The sequence below is a fragment of the Bufo gargarizans genome, chromosome 8, assembly GCF_014858855.1.
Source record: "Bufo gargarizans isolate SCDJY-AF-19 chromosome 8, ASM1485885v1, whole genome shotgun sequence".
In the NCBI taxonomy this organism is placed as follows: domain Eukaryota; kingdom Metazoa; phylum Chordata; class Amphibia; order Anura; family Bufonidae; genus Bufo; species Bufo gargarizans.
In genome coordinates, this window is record NC_058087.1 from 9,108,999 (window position 1) to 9,131,543 (window position 22,545).

The 22,545-nt window shown below is 38.8% G+C and overlaps 1 protein-coding gene across 1 annotated transcript in view; it reads right to left on the reverse strand.

The window, feature by feature from the left end:
* LRP1B (LDL receptor related protein 1B) overlaps nt 1-22,545 on the reverse strand; it is a 1,294,122-nt gene that overhangs the window by 760,494 nt on the left and 511,083 nt on the right. The window contains 1 exon segment of the mRNA XM_044303104.1: nt 4,306-4,528. Within this exon segment, the coding sequence (XP_044159039.1) occupies nt 4,306-4,528 (223 nt within the window).

Genomic DNA, 22,545 nt, shown 5'->3' on the forward strand with positions numbered 1-22,545 from the left:
TCATCGGAGCCTTTGTTCCCAATAATTGGCCCAATCCTCTGCCCATGTAGATGATTTAACTCAGATTGATATTGGTCTGACTGGACAGAAATTGATTAGATATTAGCACATGTAAAGGCGCCCTATATTAGCTGTTTTACTTCGTTTCTCAACTGACATTTTTCTAAATTTGTCTCAGATAACCAGCAGAAAGGGCTCTTTTCACAGACCTTTTTTCATATGAATGGACAATGTTTGGGAATGAGTATGTTCGTCCATGATCATTATCTGCTTGTTAGCACTTATATGCAGCAATGACCACTGATGTATAGAGATGAATGATCACTACTACATTCATTGCTGTACAGTTTCCTTGTTTCTTGGTAACACATACACAGAGGGGTCTGCTGCCAATAAACAAGGATTTTTGGTACCATATGAAAGATCAGATCACCAGACAAACCAGCAGGTGATCAGCAGTACCTTTACACAGTATTTGTGAGACATATTTGTTCCCGATAATTGTCCTAACCCTTATCCTGTGTAAAAGAGCCTTTAGAGTAATTTTACATGGGCAGATTTTCTGCTCGCTATCAATGCCAGTCAATTATATACATATAGCATGTTGTTCTGTGCTTCTTAAAGAGGTTGTTCCACATCAACAAGTGGCCATTATCATGTAGGGAAAATTAATAGAAGGCTCTTACTAATGTATTGTGATTGTCCAAATTGCCTCCTTTTCTGGCTTGATTCATTTTTCCATCGCATCACTGCTCATTTCCAGGGGTTATGGCCACCGTTGCGGAGCAGATACGAGGTGGCCGAGACGGGAGCGGCTGCACATGCATGCCTATATGCACTCCTGTGGTCCTGGACACCAGAGAGGTTCTGCGAATTTTTCCTGTCGCATGCAAGCACGACCATTGCTGCTGGATTGCAGGGTGGTCGTAAATCATGTAAATGAGCAGTGTATAATTGTGATGTAAAAATGAATCCAGCCAGCAAAGGAAGCAATGTGGACAATCACAATACATCAGTAAGTGCCTTGTATTAGTTTTCTCTACATGATAAATGCAATTTGCTGAAGTGAAACAACCCCCTTTAAGTGTCATTATTACATGAGACAATTATTGTTATTATAGGGACGAACAATCATTTACAAGCATTTACACCTCTGTTGGCTGTTCAGGAGCATGTTCACATGTGGCAACTATCAGGTGAGCAAACTGACTTATACGGACATTCCTTCCCGACCCTCGCCTGTGTAAGGACACGTATTTGAACTAATTGAAACAGATGCTTAAAATGGTTTCAAAACTTGTAACCAGGTCAGTCTGTATCCATTTTTGTTACAACAGACATATGATGTTTTCTAAAAACCTTTTCCTATGTTATTTTTGCAAGCAGGAAAATTAACTCATTATTTGCATGGGACCAGGCCCAGATTTAACTGCTGATTAATGCATCCACATCTTCCTGAAATGGAGGAGTGCCAGCCATTGAAAATATGTTTTACTGGAATTAGCGTAAAGATTTACTGGTGGTTGCACTTTCTTTAATTACTTTCTTTTTTTTTAAAATCAGATAGTGAAAAAAAAATTCTTTAAAACATAAAGGGTTCAGGAAATTTAAATTTAAAATTTGAAGTTTCTTTCCTGCTTTACTAAAGTGCATTTTTTATATCCCTGAGCAGATAATTAAACGGGTCACGCATCCACCTCCTTGCCTAAGCTCTGAAGTTTTCTAGTTTCTAGTAACCACTGAAGGTGTGATCGCTTGTCTGACTACCCGTGTACAACCCCTTGCCAGTCTACCTGATTCTGTCCCGCCCTGAACATGGAACTGCTACCTGGACTATGTATGTACTCATTCTGCACTGTCCTTGGACTGTGTTAAAACTATCCCTTTGCCCGAGTCCTTGGTGCTTCACACTGGTGTCTCTTCACCCCTGTGGGTCAGCTGCCATCTACAACGGGACTACTCCAGGAGGTAGAGGCCTGGTAAGTTCCCTGTGACAAAGTACAGATCCCTGAACATGGGTTAAAGGGTAAATACTAGGGAACTGCCAGGGCAACACCCTTAGGTTTAGCTCAAAGATGGAAGGAAAAGAATAAGTCTTTCTTTAAAGTTTTTATTCTCTGCCAACCCACTTCTTCTTCTCTATGAAATGGCCTCCGTGGATTCAAAACTTTACACATTGCTGTAAATGGTACATCAATTTAAGAGATCGTTGGAAGGGGAAAAAGATCCTAGCCTTAACATATTACTTCTCTTCAACCTTACTGTGGGTTTCTAACCTATAAATGCAAAAATATAATGGAAGTAAGGACACCATAAAAGCCCCTCTATCTATAAAGATGTCTTATATTAAATGGAAAATGTTTATTTTATTTTTTACTGGCCATTGAGCACTCACAGTAGGGTAATACTTCCTGTCCCTTTCAGATTATTTTGTGTTCACTGGCGGTAGGGTTAGCAGGTCATCTAATTGTCATCAAGGGGAAGGATTACAAAAAATAACAATTCTCTCATAATGCTGGACACAGATAACAAAGGATCATAAATCCTTCCTCCCTCTCCTTGCACTGTGATCACTGTGCATGTCACAGAGCATGCTCACTACAATCTCCCTTAGAAGCTAATACATTGTTATTTTTTTTCCACAGTGGCAAATCTCAGTTTTATTATATATTATTAATTAAAGGAGTTTTTCTCTAATTATTAATGACTTATCAATAGGATAGCATATCAATATTTGATTGGTGTGGGTGGGTACAACTCCTGGCACTCCCGCTCATCAACTGAGGCCACATAAGAGGTCATAGTGCTTGGGTGAGGGCTGTGACCTCTTTCTAGGCCTGTGGCATCATGCCCAAGCATTTTAGCCCCTAAATAAGCTATTCAGTGGAGGTACCAGGAGTCAGACCTCCAATGATCAGATATTGATGACCTATCCTAAGGACAGAACAAATCAAATTTATTAAGAGCCATGCCTCCCAATAAATTTTGTGCATTATACTCTAGCACAGTGTTAATTTAGTATTGAGATATGAAATGCCAAACATAATAAATTCCCCTCCCTTTGTTTCATGTCACAATACAAAAATCAAGCCCTTGCTGGTATTTATTTAACAGTATTCTCATAAATATCTGGGAAGCAAATAACGTAACACTTGTGCCCATATGAAACAGCTGCTAATTACTTCTCCTCATTTGTGTGAAGCATACCACTGGCAGGCTTCTCAATTTAGCTTTTGGAAGAGATTGTAATAGATTTTTAATTTCATGGCTATCCCTTAGGTTAAGACAATCACACAGAGATTTCAAAATGATTACATTCTCCTTATATAAGTGAAACCTAAGCCCCGTCCTTTTTAAGAATACCGTATGAAGTCACAACGTGGATAAATTAGAGCAATGAGCAACTTAAAATAATGCAAACACAGCAGCAGATATCAAAAGGTTGAGCGCATCAGAGACTATCCATTGCAAAATTAGGCCACTGGAGCTATCAGATGGTCACTCTGGGTCTCGCTCCCAGCACCTTCAGCAAACGGCTGCAACCACAGTAGGGAAGATGGAATATTTTATGGTGGCCATGGCTGTCCATCAGAGATGAGAGAATTTATTAAAATATGTTCCTGGTCCAATTCCTATGACTTGACCATGCAATTCAATTTGGGTAAAAATCGATTTTACCCAAATTGAAGGTGCTATACATTTCTTTAAAAAGTCTCTCTCTCTCACCCACATCAAAAATTGTCCCCATTTGAATCTCAAGAAATTCTAAATCTAACCAACCCACATAAAAAAAAAATTCATGGTCAAATTTTGATTCTTAAGAATTAATTCTCTCATGTCTATTGTCGATGTAATATAGTGACGGCTCAAGTCCACCAAAAGAGGGGCCAATCCTTCACAGTGATTCTCTATTCTGGCTCAAGGGTGTCTGACCAGGGAATCTTCCTGTAATATGTCAATTTTCCCTAATGGATTTATATTCATTCAGGGCCTAAGTACAGTAATGGGGTCCACAATTACACCCATTTAACCTCAAAGACCTTGACTATAAAGTAAGATCGACAGAGAGTTTTTCAATAAAGATAGAGATATGTTCTTATTTCGTAGCATAATTATTATTAATAAGTGAATCAAACATGTGATACTGAGCTCCATTACTTTAATTCTCACATTTTATTAGACTTTTTATCATTTAAATATGAAAATGTAAATGTATGTAAACAGGTAGTATACATTATTAAGATTGCTTCACTAAATTGTAATAGATTTCATTACTTCCCCATTTTGTTGTGTCTATCAGCTTACCTCTTGCCCATGTAATATCATATGCCTGTTCCTTCCTTCATAATCAGCTACTTCAATGGAGTCCAGATAGATATCTGCCCAATATATCAGTCTATTAACAAGATCCAATGTGATCGCAATTGGTTGTTCAATCTTGGAAACAACTATTCTTGTTCTGTTTCCTCCATCCAAATCACAACGTTCTACTTTAGCCACATTGCCATAATCCGTAAAGAACAGCTTCCTGTCAGAAGAAAAGCAAAAAATTGGGCGATGAGAAGTAAAATCATAATCATACTATAAAGCATCAATTTCAGGTCTTATATTTAAAATGACATATTGTTACAGACTACTAAAAGTTATTAGATCACTTATTACTAGGTCCATTGCCACTTACATTATATGGTGGTCATATCCAGAGTATATCTTATTTTTACTTTTCTTTTCTTTATCTGAAACTGGAAACCCCTTTTGATATGCAAATCCAGTTCTAGCTCCTAGTTTGCTTTTGGAAGCGTGATGAGCTGTCTACATGCAAACCCCTTCTACCGGTCAATCAATGAGGTCATGTAGCACATGACTGCTGAGGCCAGTAAATGGCTATTGATAGACCAGCCACCACACTAATGATCAGAAGTGGTGGGGACAGTTGGAAGCACCAGTGCTTGAGTGGAGCTGCTCAAAAGAGCTGAGTGTTTTGTTTTTTGTTTTTTAAGTGTACACATTTCATGCATTATTTTTGAGTTAGGGGGTCAGACAACTCCTTTAATAGCTGTTCTCCCATAATAGCAATAATAATAAAAATTGACTTTTATGCAGATGTTCTCATTGAGTGTCAAGTCCTCATATTTCTGGCTGAGATGCAGCAGGTAGGGTTTTCTCCGGATACACACCTTCATGTTCACTTCAACAACCTCTAATTTAGATGATAACTAGGCTAATGATATGTAAATTACCTAATTGCATATGCATTAGATACACTCTCAAAAGTCAGTCTTTAATGCGCTTTGTTGCCCATCTGAGCATTACATAACATTATAAAGAGTTGTTAAAAGGAATTGCGCCGCGCTCATATGAAACAAAGAAGATTGATTGTTTTCAACCGCCAGTACTTAAGAGGTTTTGCTAAGCCCAGTTCACCCGTATCTCAAAGAACATATTGTTGTTCTTAGCAGATTATATAATCAGTAAAATGGCCTACGTGGATTCAAAACTTTACACATTGCTGTAAACGGTACAGTGCAATCTAAAAACAATTTAAGAGATCAGTGGAAGTAAAGTTTTAAGCCTTAACATATCATTTCCCTTTAAACTCACTCTGGGTTTGTAACCTATAAACACAAAAATGTAATGGAAGTAAGAGCACCATAAAAGCTCATTTCTCTACTCAGAGGTCTCAGACTAGATGGGGAATGTTTTTTTTTTTTTTGTTCCCTTTGTGTAAAAGCCATTGAGCACTCACAATAGGATAATACTTTCTGTCACTTTCAGATTGTGTTGAGCGTTCTGGAGTCAGCAGTCATCTAGTTACAATGAAAAGTAAAAATTCTACGACAATGCTGGAGATAAATAACAAAGGATCATAAATCAGTATATATTCTCTTCCATCTCCTTGGACTGTGACCACTGCAAATGTAACAGAGCATGCTCACTACATCGTGTTCTGACAAAGTTGATATATCCAGGAAGCTTCCCTTATGGCAAGCTTCTGTTTTATTTCATATTATTAATTAAAGGAATTAAATATTGATGACCTATCCTCAGGATTGGACATCAATATTTGATTGGCGTGGGTCCAACTCCCGACACTCCTGCTAATCAGCTGAAGCCAGTGAAGAGGCCGCGGTGCTTGGGTGAGGGTTCTGGCCTTCTTCTAGGCCAAGCTCTATGGCCTCTTCAAACTGCCTTTTCATGGCGGTACCAAGACTCAGACCTCTACTGATCAGATATTACCTATTCTGAGGAAAGGTCATCAATATTTAATTCCTAGAAATGTGTTGCAAAACTAGGCTTTGCCAAGTGGAAACTACCTGGATATAGAAAACTTATGTCAGAACATGACTTTATTGGCTTCTATGGTAGAGTGTAGTGAGCATGATCTGTGACATGTGCAGTGGTTGCTGTGAAGGAGACTGAGGAGAGGCTGTAATTATTTGTGACCCTACACTATCTGTCTCCAGTATTATGAATAGAATTGTTAATTTTCATTGTAATCCTACCCTTTAATTATTATTCCGCAAATTTAAGTCAAACAAATTGACTTTGATCCGAATTTCAGGAAAAATTTGGATCGCCGTGAAGCCAAATTTCCTCTTGCTTCATGGTAACAAATCAATTTTCCCTGAATTGACGGTTAAAAAAACCATACTCACCTTATCTATTTGCGCACGAAGAGGCCGTCATGGCCATCTTGATTGAACAAACCGCGCAAATCTCATGCCGGGTAAAGTAAGATGTCACCACATCGGCGCGCTGGCCAGGTGTAATGACATCATCAGTGATGACGTCACCACGCCCTGCCATCAGTGATGATGTCACCACACCCCGCCAGCATGATGGAGCGCTGCCTCCTGTTTAAACAGCTGTTCGGCAAGGTTCCCAGGTGTTATACCCCGGCCAATCAGATATTGATGACCTATCTGATCATGGTTGATCAGATATTAATGACCTATCCTGAGGATAGATCATCAATATAAATGAACAGACAACCCTTCCTTTAACAACATCAGAGTTCTTCTTCTAATGAAATCATCTTCATTAAAGTTTTTTTATTTTTAGACAAGCTTGGTTACCATGCAACTGGTTTACAAGTGGAATCACATTTAGGTCCGACCTTGGATGCATATTTGTGCCTCATTACCTACTTAAGGTATGTGCAAATTATTGCCGAGTAATTACGGCTGCAATTGTAAATGATGGAAAAATAATGACGGGTCTTTTTATAAAATGGATTGTTACTTTTTTCAAGGCTGTAACAAAACAACCTTGATGCATATTATTTAAATGTGCAGATATCCTCATTCTCTTCTCGGCGTAATTGCAGAGTATGTTTTTTTCACATGCGAAATAAAATGATTAAAGCTTTGAAAGTAATCCTGCAAACTGCTTTGCTCAACAGTTATCACATTCATCCTTGGTTAATTTGGCACTCTGTCTAAATACATGAAATACACTTCAAGTTAAGCTGCACAATCAGCTTGAGATATTTGGTTCTTTACAAAAACCTTAAGCATTTATTGTAACTTTTTTAGCATTTTTTAAATTTGTATTGATTTCTATTAGTTTTTTTTTAACATTATTGTCTATTTTTTAACCTTTTTAAAGGGAGTCTGACAGTCTAGTTTTTATCAATATAACTAACAGCATTTCCACAGAGACGATTGCAAATATATTCCAAACATACTTGGGTGCACTTTGGGGGTCATTTATTCAGACTGGCATTTTAGACACCAGTCTTAATAAACTCCTGAGCTGGCAGTAGATCTGCTGCCGCTTGTAAATTTAGGACCGCTTCCTAGCTGGCTTACATTTAGACCTTTTCTACGCCTGAAACAGGCGTAGAAAAATGGTAAATGAGATTGGCCTGCAGAACCTGTCCCCTTCTTCACCCACAACACGACCACTTTATTAGATCTGGAGTAAGTGGGAAGAATTCACAGATTCTGGCGCAACTTACTGTGGTGCCGCAATCTGCGTCTGAAATATGCCAAATATAGGCGTATTTCAGATTCATAAATGATCCCCTTTGTGCCTTCATTCCATGTCCAGGAAATGTGCTTTTGTTTTGCTGAAAACAACTCCCAAGTGCCCAGCTGAAAGTAAAAGTGAAAACAGCTTTCACTCCCAACTCGATTTATAATAGCTATATCTTCCGATACTGTGGATATAATGCTGTGATTCTGGTATTGTTTGAAAGCTTGGAATGCCATCTTATTTCTAGCTGCTACAAAGGGTGCAACTAGCCTTTCTGCTGCCTGAGCCAAAAACTGAAAGGACGCCCCTCCCATGCCAAATACTCAACTTAACCCCTTCCTTCCAACCCTCGTGTTAAAGGCATACTTGAAAAACATACATGGTAATACAGCACCACATACCTCTTACATCTATGTTAGATGTTCTATTTTCCCTATATTCTCCATTCAGAGCAGACATCCATGATGATTTCTTTCAGCCATATCTTGGCACACAGACATCGTAGTATACTACTTTTCCATCCTCCCCACCAGCTTATAACTGGTGCCAGTACAGACAAATGGCCCCTCATGATGTTTGCCAGTAAAATAATTCCCTCTTACAATGTGTGCTAGTACAAAAATGCTACCTCATGATGTGTCACAGTACAAAAAATACCCTCTTTTAATGTCCCCGGTAGAATGAATGTCCCCATAGTTGCTCCCATATAATGTGTGCCAGTACAAAAATTGCTCCCTTATAATATGTGCCAGTACAAAAACATTGCCCCCAATTAGTTCCTCCAGTAGAACAAATGTGCCCATAGTGGCTCCCTTAGAATGTGTGCCAGTAAAAATAATACCACCTTATAATGTGCGCCAAGGCAAAAATGCTCCCTTATAATGGGTGTCAGAACATAAAGGGCCCCCTTAAGTGTGCCAGTACAAAAATTGCTCCCTTATAATGTGTGCCAGTACAAAAACATTGCCCCCTTTTAGTGCCTCCAGTAGAACGAATGTACCCATAGTAGCCGTCTTATAATGTCTTCCAGTATAAAACTGACCTTTTTTAGAGCTCCCAATGTCCTGCTGATCCCAGTTACAAAATAATGAATTCCTCCCCCACCCATTGTGGCCGAACAGCATGGTGCTAAATAAAAATCATACACTCAAATACTGACCTCCATTCTGCTGTCTGCGGTCTCTGCCATGAGCTGTATGCAGCCGGGCTCAGGCAGAGCGATGATGATGACCCAGCCTCTAATAGGCTACAGGCACTAGGACTAAAGCTATTAGAGCAAATGGCGGGGCAGGGAGACATCACACCCATGCCCTGCTGCAGCATTCAATTATATTGCTATCCTGAGTTGAATATGCAAAGATGAGTGCACCCCTGGCTGCTACCAATCCCAAGATATGAGCAGCTAGAGCATCCCTACAGGTATGTTTGGAATATGTTTGCAAAATATGTGGGGCAATAATGTTAGTTATATTGGTGAAAATGATGTGACAGACTCCCTTTAATAATTTCCTTGTCCTGATTATAATGGGGCATTCATCCCAAAGTGCGCCAAAAACATAGATTACTTGGTTTGTGTCAAATTTATCTTGGGGTTTGTAAATTTTTGCACCAAATTCAACAGTTTGAAAAGTGTGAATGGCATAGATTAATCATAAAAAGCACTAAATGTGCAGAAGACATGAATAAATTCTAAACTAATCAGTTTCAACCTAAGTTTTGTAAAAAATTTGAGGTGGAAACTTTTTTTTTAAAGAAAATTGAGAAACAAGAAACCTAGCAGACCTCATAGTGTCATATATCCTAGTGATATGCCATTAATGTCTAAGATGACAATGTCTAAAGCTTTCAAACTGGCGTTTCTGGGTCCGCTCTCACAAGCGGCCCCAAAACAGATAAGTTCAGCCCCAATGCATTCTGAATGGATAAGGATCCGTTTAGAATGCATCATTTTGGCTGCGTTTGGTCTCCCTTCCGCTTTTGAGTCGGACACCAAAACGCTGCTTGCAGCGTTTTGGTGTCCACCTGACGATGCAGAGCCAAACGTATCCGTCCTGGTTTACAATGTAAGTCAATGGGGACGTATCCGTTTTCACTGACACAATATGTTGCAAATGAAAACGTATCCATTCACCATTGACTTTCAGTATAAGTCATAACGGATCCGTTTTGACTTAGACTTTGTTTTCAAAGAATAATGCAAATGGATCCATTCTGAATAGATACAAACGTTTGCATTATCGGTGGGGATCCATCTGTGCAATACAAGATGGATCCGCACCGAACGCAGGTGTGAAAGTAGCCTTAGATGGGGTATGATGGACTCATAGGCTTTCAGCTATTTGTTAAAAGGGTTGATAAAAAATAAGCCCCTTATGCAAGCCCCATTAAGGTGAATGGACATGATTTTCAGTCGCAGCTGCGTGTAAATGCACCCTTACCTAGCACCTAATGGGCTAACAATGTAATACACAGATCCTCCACAGAGAGCAATATCCTTTTCTCCTAGTAATTAACGGAGGTCCAAATTGCCCAGTGTTACGATTAGTGGGTGTGGAGCAACCGTGTCAACCAACCAGTTTGAATTTGGGCTAAACCTTAGTGTGTTAACCTGGCAGTCCCCTGGAATTCACCCTTTAACCCCTATACATAAATCAGGACTTTGCTGCAGGGGAGCCGCCAGGTTGCCACCTCCTTCGGTAGTCCCAGAGCAGTTAACAGCAGACCAGTTTACCAAAACCAGTGTGGAGCACAGAGGACTCAGCCCAAACCATAGTCAGTAACAGGCCAAGGTCAGAGCAAGCAGAGTTCTTGCAAATACATGGGCAGCATCATGGTGGCTAATTTTTTGTAAGCACTGTTTAGCACTGGTGGCTTGCAGTGCTGGTGTCCTAGGTGTGGGTTTCCTGCTTTTATTCCGGTTCTCTCTCACACTACAAAGGCATACTGATAGGGAACTTAGGTTGTGAGCTCCAGTAGGGACAGAGAGTAATGCTAATATCTGTAAAGCAGATAATATCTGTAAAGCTAATAATATGTCAACACTGTATAACTAAAATAAAAATAATATAAAATAAATGGTCTGCTGACAGGATAGACAACAAACAGTCAATATGGTAATCAGGTACAGATCATGTCAGGCAATAGAGGGTCAGAGTCAGGAAACAGGCAGTGGTTGACACACAGGCAGATAACAGGAACAGCACACCTTATGCAGGGACTAGCAGCAGCCATAGAATAAGGGTGTACTCACTGACCCTTTAAGAGCCGGGAAGCACACACACAAGCCCTATGGGCTGATAGAGCGGGCCGGGCTCAGGATCACAGGATGCAGCCTGCAGCTAAAGGTGGAGGGCAGGACTCCAGTGGTTGGCCCACTGAAGGAGTCCTGTGGAAGGCCTGGAAAGTGGGTCTGGACCGCCAGACCAGCGGCAACCACAGAAGGGCGAGTGGAGCAGCACCTATGTGCACTGGGAAAGCAGGACACTTGTGGACATGGGTCACTAAAAGATGGTGAAAAATCTCGTACAAAAAAATCTGTGATTAATCATTGTAGAAAAGTGATTTTCATATAGGAATGTGATTGTGCGTGGATAAAAGGACCATTTCAGGTTGTATTATATTGCTCGGCAATTAATGGCACAGAAGTAGCTGCAGGCTTCGATTCTCTTCACACAATTTCAGATTACCATACTCGTGACACTCTTATCTAAGACTTGCAGTTAATTTATGCACACATCTTGCTTTATATAAATTGACCATGAACAATTCTCATTCACCTTGATAGAAATGCTAAGATTGGAATTTGGTGGAAGAGCGGCGGGAAAGAGATGAAGCCTCATAAATTACTCAATGAACCTATAATAAGAGTATTTTTGCTGTAAAAGGAGATCAGATTTTTCCATTGCTGTCACTGTGATGTGCGCCTGCATAATGAAGAGTTTAGCTGTTCGCTGAGTGCTTTGTACATGTTCTCCTGTCAGATATGTGATGGTCTTGTGTGCATTATTTTGATCTGCAGTTTGGGCTTGTGATGTAATTGGGGTATTCTCCAGCTTGGATGTCTTTGCGGGATTTGTTGCCCAGCTTATTTTTTATTTTTTCTTCAAAACTATTATCTTTAAAATGAAAACTGGCTAAAAAGAGCTAATCTTGCACACCCCAGAGGAGACAACAAGTCCATGCATTACAAAGGTAGACCATTAAAGGGGTACTTTCATCTTACACATTGCTCAGCTCTTTCTATAACCCCATAAACATGGAGTAGACCACAAAGAAGTATTTTCACTTCTCTGTTAAAGTCTATGAAGCAATGGGATCCCCAAGTTGAACCCACACATATTTTGCAGTTATGGTACATGGTATGGATAGACCACATATGTTGGGGTGAGCAAATTGAGCTTCAGATCCTAGATCCAAACTTGATTTGTTCCAAAACTTAATTTTAATGCTGTACGAAGACAAAGTTTGGGAACAAATCGACTTTGGATCTTGGATCGCTCACCCCTACACATACATGTACAATGGGAATAATCCTCTAATTTAATTGGATACAGTGTCATTCTTCCTCTTTCCTGAGGTGGCACTATAGGAAAATTGAGTACATGCTCTCCAGTAAATGACACTCTGCAGAATCCAGCAAAGGGACATCTTGTAATCACTGGGCACCCTACTGACAAAAATGTACTGTCTTTATTGGACAACCTATTTAAAGACCTGCCTGCTTTTGGACAATGCTAAGGCCAGGTTCACATTGGCGCTATAGAATTCCGTTATAGGTTCCGTTATAAAAGAGTTACAATGGAATATAATAGAATTCTAGGACGGAATGCAAAACGGATGCCTGTAAGAGGCATTCCATTTTGCTCCATCCTAATATATGTCTATGGGGGCACATAACAGTTCTGCTTCTTTCCGTTATACACGATGGAAAAAAAAGTGCAGACAAGACTTTAGTTTCCGTCATGAATAACGGATCCCTGATGGAAATGCCTATAACGGAAACAAACGTACACTTTTGTGTCACCATTGAAATCAATGGTCTTTAAAATAGATCCGTTATTTTTAGTTTTGTTTAAAAAAAAAACGAAAGTTGTAGCGGAATGCATAACGATGATGTAAACAAGTCTTAGGCCTCTTTCACACGAACGATACAGATTGTGTTAGGATGCGCTCAGTGAAAGCACAATCCAACAAGAAATCTGTCAGATTTGTCCGTGATTGAGTTCAGTGGTTCTTTTTTTTTCCACGTGGGTGCAATCAGTTTTGATGCGTTTTTCAAGCTCATGAAAAAAACCTGAACAACAACAATACACATCTCCTAGCAACCATCAGTGAAAAACGCATTGTATCCGGACAACATCCTGACTGCTACCGGATGCAATGCGTTTTTCACTGAAGCTACATTCACTTTTATGTGGCCAGGACTGTGTAAAAAAAACACAATATATAGGACATGCTGTGATTCTAATGCAACGCAGAACTGGTACATGAAAAGCAACGCTCATGTGCACAGACCCATTGAAATAAATGGGTCAGGATCCAGAGCAGTTACTTCACGCATTGCATCCGCACAGAAAACTCACTCAAGTGAAAGAGGCCAAAAAGTGTCTTCTTGGTGTGATCCCAGTGATCAACTAAAATCTGTGGGGAAACCTGACACCTGGCAGTAAGTTTTCTCTGCAGCACCACCAAGAGGGGAGAATAAGCATTACATAGTGACTAGGGATGAGCGAATCGACTTCGGATGAAACACCCAAAGTCGATTTGCATAAAACGTTGTTCTAATACAAGAGCAGGAGCGCCGTACAGTATTAGAATGCATCCCAAGTGATATCTTGAAACCGAACCCGAGTTCGGGAAAAATTATTTTATGAAGTTATTGTGCGAAGTCTTGCGAAGCAATAACTTCGGCTCATCGGAGCCAATACATTCTAATACTGTACGGAGCTCCTGCTCCTTACAGTATTAGAACAAAGTTTCATGCTAATCCACTTCGGATGTTTCATCCGAAGTCGATTCGCTCATCCCTAATAGTGACCATTCATATTAATGAGTTGTCTGTGTAATGGACAGGATGGGTCCTCCTCCTATATATATGAATATCCTATGCATTTTTCATGAAAAAAGGATGGATGGTTTTCTGGATATAACTTTTTGAAGTCACTCTATGTATTCTACTTCTTGTTCTGACTCTTTACCTTGCTATTTTTTTTTTACTTTTAGCAGGATAGACAGTCTCACATAACTCTTTCAGCCAGACCATCATTGTGGCTAGAGAGATCCCCCCATAGTAACTCTATTAGAGCATCACACATCACATTTACTAACACAATGCTCTTCTGTGGGCATCTTTATCTATATCTATTAGGAGAACAATAAACTTTTATACTGTCAACCTAATTCTATACCTACTATTACCATTAGGATTACTATTAGGATTACACATTTACTATTACCATTAGCATAACATCTTCCCCTCACAGGAGCAGTAAATTGACAATGGATAACCTCTCTATATAGGAGTTGTATTTCTCTATGTTGACTGCTTCAGAAGGACAATAGTTTGTATCTAACCTTTTATGGCATAGCACTGCCAAAATGAATAACAGTCAAAACAAAAACAAAAATGTTTTCCTTGAATACTGAGTTTAAAGAAATTCCCCTTTTGCAACGGATGTGTCCCTTAAACATTGAACTATTAGGGTTAGCTATTGGCTGAAGGTTAGGAACACTGGTTGATGTCAGAAAGGAGGGCCTTGTTTTATGTTGCATAATTTATCCTGCAAGAAGCATTTTATATACCCTGACATGCTAACTGTGCCTAGTGTTTTTTTTTTTTTTTTACAGTGGTTTTGCATTATTGTTTCTAATCCCATCATAGTATTCTGTTATAATAGGGTTATAATGGAATATAACAGAATTTTAGGACAAAACGCAAAACGGAACCCTTTAAAAGGAATTCCATTTTTCTACATCCTAATACATTTCTATGGGCGGAAACTGTTTTGCTGCGCTATGTATGACGGAAAAAAAAGTCCTGTCGACTGGATTTATTTTTGTCATAAATAACAGAACAAAACTGAACCATTATTTGTGCCCAGAGAAATGGATTAGGATGGAGAAAAACATAATTCCTCTTAAAGGGTTCCGTTTTGCATTCCGTCCTTAAGTTCCATTACATTCCATCATAACCCTGGTATAAAGGAACACTATAATGGAATTAGGAACAATAATGCAGATTCACCCGGTAAGGCTATAGATTCATAGTGACATTTGGTCAACCTTGATATTTTCCCTTAAGAAAAAAAGTGGTTGGCATTTATAATTTCTTGTACTTTCTCCCAGAAAGAAACACTAAAGAAATTAACTACTTCATAAAATATATTTTTTAAATGTCCTGAATTGTTCATTATCAATATCTAAATATCTAAAACTCATCCATACTTTACCCCTGCTGCCCAGTTAAAGGTCCCTGATTGACCAAGTGTAAGCCATGCAAATACTGCAGAGCCGTAGTGTCATGGACGTTCCAGCGACAGGTGGCAGAAGATCAGTGAGACTGGCAACACGTGGTTTGATCTGACATGTTTTCCGTTGGATCAAATGACGTCTGTGTTGTTTCTGATGCTTGCCACACCTTCTATCCCCAGGTGTGGCTATTGTGGTCATTTAACCTTCTCTATTTATTGTTGTTTTTCCCACTATGCTATGCGGTTTATAGCTTCTGTTGAAGTTGTGGCTAGCTGGTGTGTAGATCTCGGCTGAGTTCCTGGTGCTGCCATAGCCACTTGAAGTTAAGTGTTTTCTTTCCCTTTTCTCTTTTGTTTGGATTATTTTGTGTGTTGCATTTCCCTGTCATTTGTATTGAGGCCTGAGGGAGACTCCTGTTCGTCTTTTCTATTGGAGGAACAGGTTTTCTCAGTCCTGACATTAGTACCAGGGTCCTATAGGGTGAGGTAGGACACTAGGTATCTGGTGTATGAACTTGCCTACCTCTGGGGTCTGTTCATACTGGTAGTTAGTCAGGACTTTGATTAGGGTTTTACTATGAGGTGTCCATCTCCTTTCCCTAGTTTCCAGGCCTTATTCCCTCACCCCTTTCACTCCTATGTTCAGTGTGGTGTATCCCTCCCACACCCGAACGTGACATATAATCTCCAGATCCATAGGGTGAAAAATGGTGGCAGTTATATGAGGAACCCGTGTGACCATTGGCCAGGTCCTTTTCTATGCATGTGCTGAAAAATAACTTTGTTCAGTGAATGCACAGATACAGTAGATTCTGAATGTACTGAATGTGTCAAGCTACTGGTCGGTGTCTGCACAACAGAAAAAAGTGTTTGTGTGTATCAAATGGCTACCACCATCTATCATAGTATCCACATAAAGACTATGGCTCTGCAGTGTTTACATAGCCCATACTACACATTGAGTAGCAAAGGTAAAATGTGATGATATCTTCAGATTGATGCTCTACAACAATACAGTTTAGCACCTTTTTGTAAACATTTTTGTAATCTGTCTGCCAGTGAGTATGATCAGTGTATAATTTATACTTAAAATATGACCAAATGTCCCCTTGGAGGTTTTGCCTTAGTATTAATGCATTGTTGCTTTAAAAACAGTTGTTTCCAGTAGGAAGCCTTACATATAAATAAGTTTCTCTAAAAAAAGAAAATCTGAAAATCCTTGAAATCTCTGATAAATGAAACCCAAGTCCGCACTAGAGTTTTAAAACCACATAGAACCCAATAGAGGCTGATTTATTTTAACTGTTTCCCCACAGTACTGTATCACACTGGGTCCTCTAGACACTAAAGTAATCCAGAACTCATTTGTAAGGCTGAGCTGATAACAATATGTCTACTGTATGTCAAACACTTTATAGATTGGAGGCATCTTGGGTGCGCTGAGAAAACTCTAAGTGTTATGTTAATCCAATATGCAGCACAGAGAAATCCCCGAACTGAGAATCAGCGAAGATAAGTGGCACGCTGATGTACAGTGATTAATCCTGAACTTAGAACCTGGAAGATTAACCATCTTATGTCTGGAGGAGCTGAGGAGATTTATGATGATTGCCCGACATTATCAGTTATTCATACTCATTAACAAAGTGTCCTTACAAATAATGTCTGCTTATAATTGATTAAACAGAAGTTCTCATTGTAAAGGGCAGTCAGGAACTATTATGAATATTGTGGTGCACTTGGCTTCCTCATCAACTTCAACCTCATCATAAGTATCATCATTACTGTTGAGCGAAGCAACGCATCCAAAGCAGAAATAGGTCCGAAGTTTAGGAACATGTCGGTTCGCAACAAAAGTGAATTTCTTTGCACTTCGTGGTAAAAATTATTTTTTTCGTAAAAAAGTGGCTGTACATGTTACAAAGTGAAAGTAAGACGCCAAGGAATGCATGCAGCCAGCCAATCGGCAGATAGCCATCCCCTGTGATATCACAACCCTATAGAAAAAAAAATGGCGAGCGGGGTTGCCCTGTTTTCTGAGCATAGGGAGAGACATGGCAAGCGCTTATGCGCTAAGGACAGTGTTGCTAAAAACTAGAAGAATGTTGGAGGGGGAGACTGCAGTGAGAGTGCAGGGAAACTTATACTGTGTCAGTTTTATTTATTCTTAAATTTGCTTATTCCTACATCAGCCGCAAATGTAATTCAATACCAATAATATAGAAGCATTGATTATTCCTGTGCCAGTGTGCCAACCAATACCATCCAGTCTGCAGCCCTTAGGGAGGCCAGTTCTTTAAGATGACAAATCTCATCTTTTGCTGGCTTTTCTTTATCCAAATCATCCTCAAAGTCTCCATGTTCTAGAAAAGTCAGCAATATGCAGAGAAAGGTTGAGCTGGATGTTTCTGATGGCATATTCTCATCCATATTAGATGGTGTGGAAAAGAAGGAAAAGCAGATGGCAGAAGAAGGGCTCCCACCTGTAGGGCAGGAGAGTGCTGGGGTTGGAGAAGTGGGAGATCTGACTAATATTCTTCATTATTACTTTCTGTCTCAACAAAATGGAAAAACACCCTGAAAATGTAAATCTTGTATAATTGAAAGGGGATTAATAAGATTCACATAAGTCCATGCTACCCTCCCCTTGGCAACGTGCAGGTTAAACAGAGAAAATGAAAATTCCTTTTCTCCTGCAGCCTATTAGCACTCCCCCTCTGCTCCCCTTCTCCAGGCAGGCTGAGATCACAGACTGCTAAAGGTTGGTGGGGGCTATTTTAACCCGTTATATCTCAGATTGGCTAGCACTAGTCTTGTTTGAAAACAAACAATCTAAGCTTTTAAATGAGGTAAAGATCACAGTCCTAAGTGAGAAACCTATAGAGATACAGCTATTAGAAATCAGATAGAGAATAAAAGGTTAGGGTATATACAGATTTCACTGGGACAGATTTCTAAGAGCTGTAAATTGCAATGTATCACAATCTTAATCTTGTTTAAAAGATTAGATTATTAGCTTTAAAACAAGAATTGTGGAATTGTAATTGTGGATTTAGCCTAACGACAGACTAATTAATAGCCTTCAGAAGTGGTTGCCCTGTTATAGCCACATGAACAGTGTTCATTCAAAACAGTATTTTCCTTCCCTGCCTGCATGAACACTGTTTGGGATGATCAGTATGGGGATGGGGGAGAAGGGGAGGGGTATTAAATAACCTCTACACCTTTTGAGTCATAATCTGATAAATAATACAGTAAATTTCTAGAATGTAACGATTCTTAATAATGATATTTTTTCATGGCTCCTTTAATTGCCTGAGCTGCAGTTCTACCATAATGAGGAGATGGTGCAATACTCCAGCCCATTATAAAAGAACATATTTACAACAATACTGTTCATATTCCCAGTGTGAAAAATCTAACAAAGTAAAGTATTGTAGGTCTCACTGAACATTTCTGCTGACTTGAAAACTGGATCTAAACCAACGTTAGGAGACCAATAGAATTTATCAAAAGAAACAAGTTCTATTGCTTTTAATTGGATTTTATTCTCTTTTTTTATAAATCTGATGCTGTTTTGGCACTCACTTTTTTCAGTTCATACAGCTGAGGTGTTGTGATAAATACAACTTCAATTAGTTTGGTGCTAAAGCTGAGGGTACGCTAACTTTGATAAGATGTCTTGAACTCTGCATAATAATGAGTTTAATGTGCTCATGACATTGGTAGAAGAAGAAAGAGTCTGAATATTAACAATACAAAAAAGGTCAGTAAAAAATACAAAAATGGGTTTCAAATTAGAAGCTTTCAGACTTTATTCTTGCTTTGTAATTAGGCCCAATTTATTTGGAAAGACCAACACAAAGTGAGTACCTGCAGACTTGTCCTGTTGGTTCAAGATACTACCTTTCTCACAAGAGTTGTGTGAGATGAACAGCTTTATTTCAGTGAAGGTGTGCCTGGGAGATGCCTGCCATAGAATTGGGACTTTTTGTTAGACTTTTTAAAAATGAAACCTTCATAAATGTGACACAAAAGTGATCTACTCTAAAATTCTGTCCAAATATTAACTCTAACTCTGTAGGTGGCGTTGGAAGAAGCAGTGCTTAAGAAGTCACAAAATTGACCGCAAAAAGTTGCAAGTCTTGATACATTCTCCCCTAAGATTTATTGAATTTGTATTATGAGAAATTAGAGTCCTTCACAAAATTTGTGGAAGGGTGGATATATCTGAAACTTTTAGCAAAAGAAGATAGTTTAGAATTAAATTCCTAAATATAAATAATAAAAAATGTAAATCTGTGAAGCTGGCCAACTAAATGCTTACCTCAGAATACCCATCTATTAGATGTTATAGGGTTTGTCTCTAGTGTTGGGCAAGCATGCTCTGCCGAACACCAATTCGGCTAGAGAATCGCTATGCTCGGCACAATGGCGAAGTTTGGCTAAATATTGCATGTGCTCGAGTCAGTGCATTTAAATCTAGTTTAGCCTCTCTTTCTGAAAAGCTTCTGGCGGGATTTGAATTCACAACCTTCTACATTACAGGCCAGAATGTTAACCACTACACTATAGAGCTGCATAGCCAGTTACTTAAAGAAAAAAAGAAAAAAGAAAAATAATAATAATAATAATAAAAAAGACTTCTGCTGTATAGGAATACTTACTAGTAGTAAGTATTCCTATATAGCAGAAGTCTAATTGTATTTTTATTTTTTTAAGTAAGTGGCCATGCAGCTTTCTAGTGTTATAATGTAGTGGTTAACATTCTGGCCTGCAATGTAGAAGGTTGTGAGTCTGAATTCCGTTGGAAAGTTTTCAGAAATAGAGGCTAAATTTAATTTTTATATAGATATATATATATATATATATATATATATATATATATATATATACACAGTATATATAAATTTTATTTAGCCTCTTTTTCTGAAACGTTTCTGATGACATTCAAACTCACAACCTTCAAAATTTTAACCCAGAATGTTAACCACTACACTATGTAGCGGCATGGCCAGTTACTAAAAAAATTTAAATATGAAACTTCTGCTATATAGGAATACTTACTACTAGCAACAGCAGAAGTCTCATTTTTTATGTATTTATTTTTTAGAGGAGCTGGCCATGCAGCTGTATAGTGTAGTGGTTAAGATTCTTGGCTGTAAATGTAGAAGGTTGTAAGTTTGAATCCTGCCAGAAATTTTTTAGAAATAGAGGCTAAATTTGATTTAAATACACTGGGTGTCCCCAAGCACTGACTCAATATATGGACATAGCTATATATGGAGTCAAAGCAGGGACTCCTAAGCCAAACTAAACACCCTCCCCTCTTCAGAGCAGGAGGTGCCTGATTCAATGCTCGGGTTCTCTAAATCCCTTCCATTGTGCTCGGGTGCTCTGTAGAGCACCCGAGCATCAGGAAGTGTTCTACTCAAGCACACAAGAACTTTGGTGATCGACCAACACTAGTTGTCTCATTTCAGCAAATGGCATCTATTATATACACTAAGTTAATACAAGGCACTTACTAATGTATTGTGATTGTCCATATTGCCTCCTTTGCTGGATTTAATCATTTTTTTAAATCATTATACACTGCTTTTTTCCAGGGGTTGCGACCACCCTTCAATTCAGCATTGGTGACGGTGCTTGCACTCTATAGGAAGAAGTGCTCTCTCCTATAGTGCACAAGCACGCAGAGTGGCCAAAACCCCCGGAAATGAGCAGTGTATATTGTTATAGAAAAATGGATCAAGCCAGGAAAGGAGGCAATATGGACAATCACAATACATTAGTAAATGCCTTGTATTAACTCTGTCAACATGATAAATGCTATTTACTGAAGTGAGACAAACATTTTAACTCAGGGAATGGATCCTTACATGTTGGCCAGTTCTTAAACACTAATCTTGGTTAGTTTGGATTCAATTCAGATCAAGTAAATTATGTAAATTCAGTAAATGCTGGAGATATGGATTTCTTTGGGCTCTGCCTGCTTATCATTTTCCCTTCACTATTGGGTGGAGGAATCCCATGCAAGAATTCACCTGCAGAGGAACTGTATGTTCTGCTAACAAAAGGATCAGGAATTGGGTCAAAGGTTGTAGACAGAGATGGCCATATTTTTTTTTTTATTCAATTTTTGTCTGATCTGAATAAATTCAACCCAAATCAAATGATTTTTCTCTATCTCTTGCCCTCTTCATTCTCCCAAACCTAATCATGTAAAATTCAGACACATTGGAATTAAATCTTTTAGGAAAATTGTGGTCAATATTTTTTTTTTCAACTTATAGATATGTATAAGACATCAAACCCTTCTATCCTGGGTAGAGATTGGCAAATTTCTTAAAACTGATTCGGGTCTGATTTGTGTGAATTAATCTTGAATGTTCATTCAGATGCCAATAGATTCCACCCGAATCGAAAGTACTTTGAATTCCTGGAAAATTAATTCTCTACCTCTCTCCCTCTCTCTCTCTCTCTCTATGTCTCCCCCTCCCCTTTCTCTGTCTCTCTGTTGGAAAAATTTGCTCTAATCAAATCTCAAGAAATTCTGATTCTGACTTTTCAAATGTAAAAAAAAAAAAAAAGTCAAATTTTGAGTCTGAGGAATCGATATGCTCATCTCTAGTCCTCTAGACATCTTAATGGGGGCCCAATTTCATCTTTGCTATGAGCTCCAGAGGCAGCAGACAATTTCTCATTTCTATCACAAGATTCAATTGGTAAATGGTAATTAGAAAATTCACATAGGGTCTCCTAGCTGGACTGTCAAGTAGTGAGACATCTTCAGAGTCATTTGGTTAATTTTACCCTCATTATTTTTGCTGGTTCAAACATTCTTTCAATTAAAGATCTAATTCAGATAAGCAGATGTTAATATCAATGCTATGTCATAGGCTTGCTCCCTAGCTCTTTAAAGTGCAGCTCTGGAGACACTTAACCTCCCACTGTGATCAATGCCCTCTATATTCTTAGCTGCATGCCGTTCATCCCTAATTGGATAATTATTTCATATAAACATCACTCAAATACATCGGCCTTACTATTGTGAAGGAAGTTGGACTGGATGCTATGATATTCATGACAAAGATGA